The 11,221-nt window shown below is 45.2% G+C and overlaps 1 protein-coding gene across 1 annotated transcript; it reads left to right on the top strand.

Moving 5' to 3' along the window:
- Positions 1-1,010: 1,010 nt before the first annotated feature.
- On the top strand, positions 1,011-10,979 carry T265_00044 (hypothetical protein; the record flags this gene model as incomplete). The annotated part of the gene is made up of 3 exons (XM_009163701.1): positions 1,011-1,155; positions 4,472-4,590; positions 10,845-10,979. The coding sequence occupies 3 exons, from the start codon at positions 1,011-1,013 to the stop codon at positions 10,977-10,979; spliced, it is 399 nt and encodes a 132-aa protein (XP_009161965.1).
- Between the last annotated feature and the right edge of the window lie 242 nt (positions 10,980-11,221).

The following is an 11,221-nucleotide window of genomic DNA, read 5'->3' as shown; positions in this document are numbered from 1 at the left end:
CGGTACGACTCGATATGAACCAAGTACGCAGCCTCCATCAGGAGTTAAAATTGCAAAATGTGGAGACCTATGCGATTGTGTATAAATGGACTGATAGGTCGGATGAGATGCCCGAACAGGCAGCAGTGCATGAAAGAAAGTACATTAGTGCATGACGATCTTCCTGGGTTGAGCAAGTCACGGAGCAGTCAGAACACAAGTAAAATTACTTCTGTTAATTGATGATTCACGGGGGAATCAACACCGCTTCGAAGTGGGGGGCGTCCGGGTTTTCGTGGTTTTCCCGGTTGACAACTGTAAACTGAAGCTACATCTTAATGGTCTGTTAGATGTATGCACAGAGATCAATCGGGAGATGGCTTGTCTTGTCCCAGAGGCGGCGGCTGTCGTTAGTTCGTTGGAAGGTGTTGGTGTGCAAGTCACAACTGCGGCCCGTCTGTGGAAGCTGCGGCAAGGGCATATCGTGAATAATAAATGATAAATAGTAAATGAACCACCTACCGCTACATCTTAATGGTCTGTTAGATGTATGCACAGAGATCAATCGGGAGATGGCTTGTCTTGTCCCAGAGGCGGCGGCTGTCGTTAGTTCGTTGGAAGGTGTTGGTGTGCAAGTCACAACTGCGGCCCGTCTGTGGAAGCTGCGGCAAGGGCATATCGTGAATAATAAATGATAAATAGTAAATGATACCACCTACCACTACTACTGCTACTATAAATAATGTGATCAACCTACTACTTGTTCTCATCGGCGATGATTTCGCCGAACTAGTGGGGTGTATTAGTCCAACAGTAGCACATGGAAGGGAACTCGCGCCGGGAGAACGGTAGCAGGCCAATAGAGATAGCTTTTGAATGGATAGAATAATGGCCCGTTTTCTGAACCCATGTAAGGTAGACTGGTAATATGCTGGTCCAAGATTATTCAGAGCCCATTTATACTCAATTTTTAGGTGAAGAGGAAGATGGTCCTTTATTGGCGATGAATCAATGGGATAATTCAATGTAGCATGAATGCGGGAAGATGGACGCGCGGTTCCTACGGATCCCACTGTGAGTTCAATCGTGCCAGGAGAATGCCTACGAGCCTACCCCAAGAAAACTTTTACAGGATAAAGAAGACCGACGAACGTGATAACGTGGGACGAAATTTGGGTGTGTGGAGGGTTGAGAGAGGGGATTTCATTGCGGCGGGAACAGTTGGGACATGCCTAACTTTTTCTCCGTTCCCCAATGTTGAGGAGAAGATGGACATTTTCACCTTCTGCCACGACGAGAAATGTCAGAATAGCAGCTTTTTTGGAACTTTGGGTCTTTCTCGGAAGCCAGATCTCTGTGCTTTCTTGCTTGGCTTGGGAGGCCAAGGCGGCGTTGTTCGCGGTTTTTGAGTGGGCTACTTGATGACCGCCTCCATGAGTTTGCAAGTGATATCCTAAGACGGTGCGCTTTTAACCGGTAAGCTTTTGGATCGGACTAATATATTTAGCGGCTAGATTTGGTGGAAAAATTGATTAGAAGGACATCAAAATACTGGTGGTAATTGTAGTCACTTGCTTCCTAGGACAGATGCCCAAGTTTTGAAATCAGTTCCGAGTACGTAAGCAGTTTTTGCCCTCACCGTAAACTTGGACCATGTCCATTACGCCATCCATTTTAATTTTGTTGATGCTCCTCGTGTGACGGTGGCTACTACTGATGAGGCATGTGAGACGCATGTGGTCTCTCTTACTCAAGTTTTGAAATCAGTTCCGAGTACGTAAGCAGTTTTTGCCCTCACCGTAAACTTGGACCATGTCCATTACGCCATCCATTTTAATTTTGTTGATGCTCCTCGTGTGACGGTGGCTACTACTGATGAGGCATGTGAGACGCATGTGGTTCTCTCTTACTTCCACGTTGTGTCTAACGGAAGGTGGGGTTCATTGCGGGAATCGTGGAACGGCTTCACAGAGTTCACTTACAGTCAATGAATATCCATGAATGTTCAAGAAGACGCGCAAGGATGTTCAGCTTCTAAAAAACAAGGTACATATGAGATGTTCACTTTATCGTCAAATAGCTTGTAATAAATAACCCCACAGCGAAGGAGTTTCCTCCAACCCCCCGTAGCAATAATGGCATAGAGTATCCAAAAATACGTCATTGTCACACCGCCGACGTAAAGGACTATTGGGGTTTGGGAGTGCGAAATCGACTTCATCCGGGTGGGTACTTAAAAGAACGAGCCAAAAAACCATGCACGTCCGGAGATATTTAGAAGATTGGCAAGCCGTTCAAAGTTTCCATTTTTATAGTTAGAAACCAAATATGCCAAGTAGGCACACACATGTACACCCCAGACCTTCAGTTCTCTCTCCCTCACACAAACCCTGGATGGGTAGTCATAAATAAGAAAAGCTCTCTTCAATTGATATCTGTGGTGCCCGCTGCTAGAAGACTAGCCGAATACAATAAACAGAGGACGAGTATCTCAATGAGATGCGAGATAGGAAACAGTTACAGTTAAACCTGAGTCGGGTGGCCGGATATATGGATGTAAAATTATCGTGGAGTAACTGCAAGTAACAACACGCAAACAGTTTATTTAGGCCTGATTCTTAAGGGTCGACGAGCTCCCTAGGGAAAATTGAGCAGTTTCGAAGTTTGTTGATGCATTTTTGATCGTCTACAACCTTCCATTAAAGAAGGTCTAACACGCTTACTGCAATTTCAGTTTTGTTAACCTGCTGCTGGCGCAAAAGTTATTTTGGCTCCCCCGACGTATGTTTGGGCAGTTTTGTTATCCGAGCAGCAACCAGACAACGTTTCCAGAGACCGTGCAATTTGGATTCAACCTACGTGATTATGCCCAGCCTCCATTGTCTGATTAAGTTTTTCGTTTTTAAGTGAAATATAGCTGAAATTTGCATGCCTGCTCCTTTTTGTACTCAGGCTGCAGGTATTCGTTTCACAGTTGGCGTAACATTTAGGGGTAGAAATGTCATGCTTTTCGATCATACGTACTAAAGTAGGCAGTGTTCCGAACTCAAGATAAGTTGCGGGAGCGCACGCAAAGTACGCCTGGGTACGCCGTACACTTAGGAATTCTTTGGGCCTCAAGATTGTGTCAAAGTGCCTGCCAGCAATATCGAAACATCGCATAAATTACAGTTAAGTCACCCACAATTTTTGGGCAACCCAAAAACTAATTTAGCTTACCAAATATTCAGGTAGGAGTAAATTCGATCCTCTTGGAGGATTTCTCCATCTAGATAGGTTGAATTAGCATTTTTGGACTTATTAAATCAGCATTCCAATGTCGAAAAAATATTGGTGCGTTGCCGCAGTTTTTGGAAGACCGACCTGGGTAAGAGCTTACACCCAAATTTGCCTAGCTGCGAAAATCTCACGCCATTGTTGGACACTTGTGTTTGATTTGTATCTATTTGTCCGGTGCGCGTGATTCGGAATTTCTTCTTATTCACGTGTCATAAAAACAAACATCCCTGAGATAACAGGGCGTTTCGTTATCCAAAAACGATTATTCAGAGCAACTAGATTTGAGGGTAGCATTTGTTACAGCCCCTTGCTCATGCCCTAGCGGCGGAATCTGTCTGGAAACACTACACCATGTTTGTCATCTTGTCTCACGTGGACAGGGTAAAATATCAGGTACTCCTGTGCGAAACTCTAACATCACTTGAAGGATGAGCATTCAGCAGGTGAGACGCCCACGTGCATCTCTTCCAGATACCCCGTCTCCTACTGATCAAATACCACTCTGTGTCTTTCAGGACTATTGTTATGTGCTTTCACGATTATCCATACGGTGAACTTGTAGCCACAACCAGTCTCAGGCCTTTGGTAACTCAAAAAACCTATCGGTCATGATTCTGCATTCTGTGTTTATGTAACGGGTCCATGAAAAATCTAGGTATCCATATTTAAATATTTACTGTTGAGGTTATTTCGAATACCGCAGGAAGTTCGTAGGTATTCTTCTGCAAAAATATCACCGCATTCCTGTTCTCATGTGCTGAAGTGTGATTCAAAATGACAACGACCGGTGATTTTTCGATTCACCGTATTTGGTGACCTCGAAAGTTTGCACGTCCCAATAGACCACTCACAGGGGGCAGTCACTGAGCAAGCAACCTTGTTAGCTGCAAAAACATCAACAGCTTGGGCAAAATAGTTCTGGGAAGATCGTTTGCGTCCTTCTGTAGAATTCAGCCACAGGGACCCATAGCTAGCGTAGGGGTAACTAATTTTCTTTCGCCGCTTTCACCTCCGGAGACAGAGTTCAAAAGGATTAACTAAATAACCCGAGCTCAACTTGAGACTCCCTACGTGATATTCAGAGAGGGATGCTCACCGGGAAGCGCGCAACATTTTGGTTCTCATGTTGGCTTGATTGTTTCTGTGCATGTCAGTTTTCGAATGAACGGCGTCACAAATGCTTCCGTTTGGTTTACCTACAAATTCATTTCAGAGTACGAACTAATAATGCTTACTTTTAACTCTCATGCGCCCGTTCCTTATGGACTTAGTGGCACCTTGTACTGTGACCAGCAGGCCTTGAAAGATCAGTTGGGCTGCGATTTGAACTGGGTAAGAACGCCGGTCAATCGTTTGGCGAGGACAGCACGTTAACAACACTCTTCCGAACTGCGTCGTTCGTCCTTGAAAGCCTTCGACTCTCATTCAAAATGACCTAGGCCATCATGTTGCGCCTAGCAAACGTTGTTTCTTTTATTATGTCGCCGCTGAAAATCATATTCGACCCACTGCGACATGTCAAACGGAATGGTAGCTTGGAACATCCCATTATGTAGACAAAGGAAAATTAATACAACGGCGTTGATAGGATTTCCACGGACTGTTCCTCAAGGTCACGCCGGAGGCATCACGGGGGGCAAGAGATGCCGAGACCCAAGCTTTTGATCTTGATTGGTTGGTAGTTGGACCAATGAGGGCGTGCCGTCGGTTGGGCCGTAACCCGAGCGGGTCACCTCCAGATACCTGCGATAATGCACGCGGGGTTTGCGTCCGCTGGGTTGGTTTCANAGGGCGTGCCGTCGGTTGGGCCGTAACCCGAGCGGTTCACCTCCAGATACCTGCGATACTGCACGCGGTGTTTGCGTCCGCTGCTTTGATTTCATAATAATAATGGGTTTGTTTCCCAGATTGTAGGGAACTTACCGGTGAACTGTCATCGGGTGTTTGTCCATCGTAGAATCAGTAAGCATACTCAGTTGGGTCTGATGCAGACGGTACTGACCGTGCTCTCTACTTCGAAGTGTTACCATGGTTGCCTGGTACTCCATACAACATGATTCAATTGTGGGGTCACAATCTGCTGCGCATGGTGTCTGACTTGCGCTTCGACTTTAACGTAGTATTTTTCCGAGTCAATCGTCGATGGCGCTGGTGATCTCCCGACTCGGCATCCGACCTCTGCCTTACTGCTGTTGTGTTCTTTCTGTCCATTTCACACACCTGAACTTTGGTAGCGGCGGAACTACCTGAATTGCCTTGGGACCATGTATCAAAGGGTAGAAATTGAGGGTACGATGTTGCGGACTGTCAGCTAGCTTCGTCAAACCGATTGAGTGAGCTATCGGTATCGTGTGTTACGAGCCGAATAGCAGTTGTGGTGCGCAGGCGTTAATTGGTTTTCAGTCACTGTGATGTTCAGTTATTTGGGGCGGTTGTTCTCCCGACGCACTGGCATTTCCTTCTTGAATCTGAAGGATTGACTTTGCATTTAGCACGCACCTCGCTGTGCGCGATATAGTTAACAACCTGAGATAGCGCGGCTAGTGCGCTCAAATGGGTCAAAAGTGTATGATGATCGTTCTCTGGTAGCTCTTTAGGCGCATAAGTAGTTTGCCAATTTATGCGAGCATTTAACGCCTGTCCTAAATGCGTTTGTTTGTCTTAGAAGAGGGAAGCATATCGAACTCTGAATCAAAGTTTATGGATATATGCGTACACAATAAGCAGTCTGCGCAACATGAAAGAGGTTTCCCACAGGCACGACTTCACTTTTTGCAAAACTATTGGCGCGTTGTATGCAACTCAAAGAGTTGATGAAAAACTGTGGGCTTTTTCAACGCATAAGCATTAAAAATATGTGGGCTTTTTTGACCGTACCGCGAACTTGCTAGCAGTTCTAATGGGACCGCACTATGTACCTACTCTCCTCTCCAGTTTTACCAGTCCAAAAGCTTTCCAAAAAGATTGCTCGCAAAATGACGATTAGCTGTAACACCCTTTTGGTGCCTAGCTGCCATGCTACCCGAAGGAAGCATGAGGGCTGGTATACAGCCAGGTTGTCCAAGCCTAGACAGAGGACATTGAGAGGCAGAGGTCCGGATCGAGCCGCGCCGCGGACCTTTCAGTAAGTAAATTCGCGCTCTAACCACTTGATCCATCTTGCTCCCAATCGCAAAATGGCACCTACAGCTTTGGCCTGTGGCTAGTCACCGAAAGAGAGTAGGAAACTAGATCAATGGTTGTTTTGGACGTGTAAAACGCTTTGCTTCATGATGCTTTTCAATTCAGTCATAGCCAGCAGTAATGTCACGACGATCATTTTGTAGACATCTATTATGAGCTGCTCGTTTTGAAGTAAATCCGCATAACGTTGGAGCTACTCCGATGGCGTCAAACACACCTCAGATCGCAAAGAATGAAAACATTCAAAATGCAGGTGGACTAGGGGGGCATCAGCGATTCAATGGAATAAACCGCGAATAGGACGTTAATTGTTGATGCTATCCGATGAATAACAGTTTAGTACCTTTAAGAGGGCCAAAGATGGAGGCTAGACTTCAGATAGAACGTGATTAATGATGCATTGAACTATCACTTTAAAATATTTTCTCCAACTACAACAGCTCACCAAAATCTCAGGAGCAACGGTACAAAGAACTCAGAATTTGAGACGGCGGATCCCTGCTGACCTTACGCTGACCAAGCACAGTGCATTAAGGGGCTGTGGAACCGTACCTGTTGCTTTACTAGGAACGGTCACCTACCTAAGTTTTTTTATCATCCACATTATTTGAACACCACAGCTATTGGATATGAAGCAGTCGCCTAGGTCGGATTTCAGGTGCCTAAGATTCAAAACGGGCTCTACCCTGTCACATCGGAGAATTCCAGCTGAATAAACTTACGGATTGTTCACGCCCCCAGCCATGCCAACCTTTTTTCTAGTGTAACCAGGAGAACAAAGACGGCGAAGTTATGCTCACGAAAAGAATTTTGCGTTGAAAAATAACAAAATCAAACCTACTATCCGACAGCGTAACCCTTCTATATGTACTATTTCTAGTGTCTTGCGTATAGTGTGAGCAGGCTTATGAGTCGGCATTACTCGGAGTGTGACAATCTTCAACGTTGGAGGTGGTTTAAAAACATCTACCACTGGAAGACTGGCTTTAGTGACGTGCTGCAAACCTAAATTCAAATCCGCCCCAAATTAGGAAACCGTACCATTGCTAATTTGTCTGGTTTACCTGAAAGTTCCCAACTTCCTGTACTTTGATGGCTGGTCACTGAGAGAAATATATTTCAACCCAATAGTAGATCTAAGACAGGAACTTCTCCAGAAAAAACATACCACCCAGGTTTTGGCATGTCGTGGCATCGTAAGTGTGCCTTAGTCTTTAAAAGTACTCGTTTTATGGCTTCCGCGGAAGTGCTGGTGAGGCTATTTGACGTGATTTTATGCCTAGCCTCGTACAAACCTTTTTGCATGCATAATCCACCCGCCGACCTTCGTTCAGTCAACCCACTGTGTTGTTGGAACCCTCATACCCCACCAAAGTTGTACTAGCGGGGCTTCCAAGCATCCAGGATAGAAAAAGCAGCTTTCGATTAAACACTCAAGCAGTCAATCAATTCAACAACGGCCAAAGTTGTTGAGGGAAAAGGGTGAAACCTCGGCATCCAAACGTCAGCTACCTTGAACGCATGTGCGGAGGTGCTTGTGGATAAGCTCTTTTATATCGACGCGGGAAACAAAAATGTCTACGTCAAACCGTCAAATTTTGCCTACGGGCTCTTTGCTAGTGAGCATCTAATGCTTCGGCATTTTACTCACCGTGGTCGCCGCAAGTTCTGGAGGTTTTATCATCGGGTTTCAAGAAGTTAATGCCATAAGGCACAAGAGTATCCGAAGCATTCTTGAGTAGCTCCGGTAATTTAATAGGTAAAACACGGTTTTCAAAAAAGAAAGTATTAATTGTCAGCTGATAACCACATCAAGATTTTCGAACCAGTGGTCGGAGAAGAGTATCTCAAACAAGAGATTCATCCGGGATCCAAGTGAGTCTCCTGTAAAGGCGAAATTTGTATGCAGACAAGTGTATTTATTAATTATAGAATAAGTTCCAAAAACCTTTCGGTGTTTCGCGAGATGCACACGGCAGATTGGCTTCATTTACAGGACAGAAGCTCAGCTGATAAGAAAGAACCTGTTGCACCTCTAGAGGAAGGTGCGTATCATCAGCCCGACTTGCTTCTTGGCATAGGTGAATTAACGAAAAAGGCCATCTCCAATTAAGGCCAATCGGCGGTTATACACCTGAAATATATGCCTTCCCTAAAATTGGGAAAAAGAGTGTTTTTTGCCTGATTTACAACCCTCTTTTGCCAGTGCTCCTTCGTATGAAACCAATGACCACTTATATGGAATGGTTGAGTCGAAGAATTTTAGCTCACAGCCTGCGGGGGCTGATAGAGACTCCGTTGCTCCAACATACAAAACATTTAAGCTATGAGTTTTCCAAATCGACATAATGACGGAGTAATGATGAGAAGTCAGCAATGTGCGGTTTTTTCAAAAGTCTGCGTGATTGCAATGAAGTATGTGGCGAAGTTGTTCTGCTACAAGCGATACATAGATGATACTTCGGTCAGTGGTAACGTATAAATACCTGAGTTTATATGAATACCGTTCACTCTATTATTTGCGTCACCTACACAGAGGGGACGAGTCAGTTAAACGCAGCGTCTATTGAAATCCCACTTGATCCTGTTTAAGTTCGTTGAAGTACTAGTGTAAAGTCTCGGGAACACCACACACTCTGGCACTTAGAATCTGCAGATTGGATGGTATTGATCATTAGTCTGGAATAGAAGGGCTTCGCACTGCAGGCCATCGTGCGACACAGCAAAGTGAGTGTTAAAACAGCCATGCAGACGATAGTGACAGGAGACAACCTAATGTCCCGAAGTATCATGCGTTTATCCGTAGTGTTGAAAAACAGCGTGGCAGGATCACATGTAATCAGCCGAAGCCATGGATGGAAAGAGAAGCCTAGCTTACATTTTATAATTGAAATCCCATGTAGCCACGGAGCAAGGCACACCGTCGAATCTGACAAATGTCTCTTCTCTCACCCTTGGTGCAGAACCACGCTTCAGGCTGCAGCCCAATATTTGTTGCAGACAGGAAGTTTCCACCGTCATCACTGAACCAACATGTTGACATTTCACGCTGCAGATTCCGCGTCGCCCTTCAACATCATGCGTTGCCACACATTACCGCTTTGTCAAACTTTGCCGAAACTGTTCACACTGGCAATCTAAATAATAGTCTTTGTGCATAGCCAGACATCTGTGGCTGTTTGGCTACCCTGAACTTATATAACGTACTGCCTTGAAATTTTTCGGGTTTTTTGTTGTTGGACTCAATGAATACCCACTAGAAAAGCTCTTGACTTCTTTGGGAATTAAGCACGTCCCCGTGTGGACCACATCTGCCATTTCGGGAAAGTAAGTGGTTCGGGCACATCACTACATTATACTGTCTTGTACCGTCCCTCCGTCCGTCTAATGACAATTTCCTATCAGCGCTTGCCAAGCTGAAATCCCCATGAAACCCAGGGGTCACAGCACGAGTGTGGGTTATTAGTGGAGTTCTCATAAAGGTTAGGTAAGTGCACGAAAACCTCACACCTGTCCCCTTCACTACCTGGGATACCAAAACGAGTGAATCACCAAATATTCGCATTTTGACACGATACCGATTGGTCCGGACGATAGTTTGGGTGTACTCATTACCCATTTTTCCTGGTGCATTTACATCCGGAACACGTCTTTCTCAAACGCGTTTTAATCGCACAACGGTCACCGAAATTTCTTATGTAAATATGCAGTGATAACGTACCACAGGTACGTGAGTCCAGATCCACGTTTTCGCTATTCAATTTAATTGCACAACAGATACACGATACCTTTGGATTAGGGCACGAAAAGGTCTCTTAGGATCATCCAAGCTGCCTTGATGCTTCCGTAGCGTGCATTGACCTACAGTCTGCAAATCATGTGATCACTGCAAGTGCCCACGGTGGAGCTTACGTTTGTTCTGCACAGGCACCAAACTCTGTTTGCTAGCCTGAACCCATGCACTAAAACTGAAAAGGTCCGGTTACCAGTGGGTGACATGGGAAGAACATGTCTATTCCTTCGAGAAATACACTCATGTGCAAATCAACTTGGTTTTCACGAGAGACTCAACTGAATCTCTCGTTTATGATATTCTATAACTGAATGTGCTGCACACAGGTCGCCTCATGTTTCAGTTGGCGCGGTATTCGGAGTATATTTTCATAAAGGAATACCATAAACGAGAGATTCAGTTGGGTCTCTCGTGAAAACCAAATTGAATCGCGAATGAGTTTATTTCTCGAAAACGGTCCAAGTTGGCTTCAAGCAGAACATAAAGTTGACGGAAACTCGGGGACTGCGCCTACCTGATGAGTCCCAAGAAGGGCGAAACCGGTAGTGGGCTGATGAGGAGAATTCAGCAACTTTGTGAGTAGTTTCCTTTATGTCTATCCTTTACTCAGCTGATCAGGAACTCTGCGGCGAACCAGGAATTATCATCCCCATTGACACCAAGTTGTAAGATCCGGACGGTTATGGATCTCACAAGACGATTGCGACAATTGGATTATACGCAGTTCGCAGCCAGTAGTCAATAGGAGCAAACGGACGTGGGGCAGGAACTGGTTCTACAGACAAACGGACTAGTAAGCATCATGAATTAAGTAAACGTATAATCAACAATGACGCAATCAGCAGGAGCGGGAGGTAGTCACTGACGCAGCACAGACTTCTATAGGGGCAACAGCAAGTAAGTACCAAACGATGTACAGACATACATATAGGGCAGTCTGACAGTGTGAATGGCCGTGACGGCGCAGGAGTCAGTACGTTCGGGATG

Source organism: Opisthorchis viverrini, assembly GCF_000715545.1.
Source record: "Opisthorchis viverrini unplaced genomic scaffold opera_v5_1, whole genome shotgun sequence".
Taxonomy (NCBI): Eukaryota; Metazoa; Platyhelminthes; class Trematoda; order Opisthorchiida; family Opisthorchiidae; genus Opisthorchis; species Opisthorchis viverrini.
Note: the sequence above shows the minus strand (reverse complement) of the source record. Positions and strands in the feature narration are given on the sequence as shown.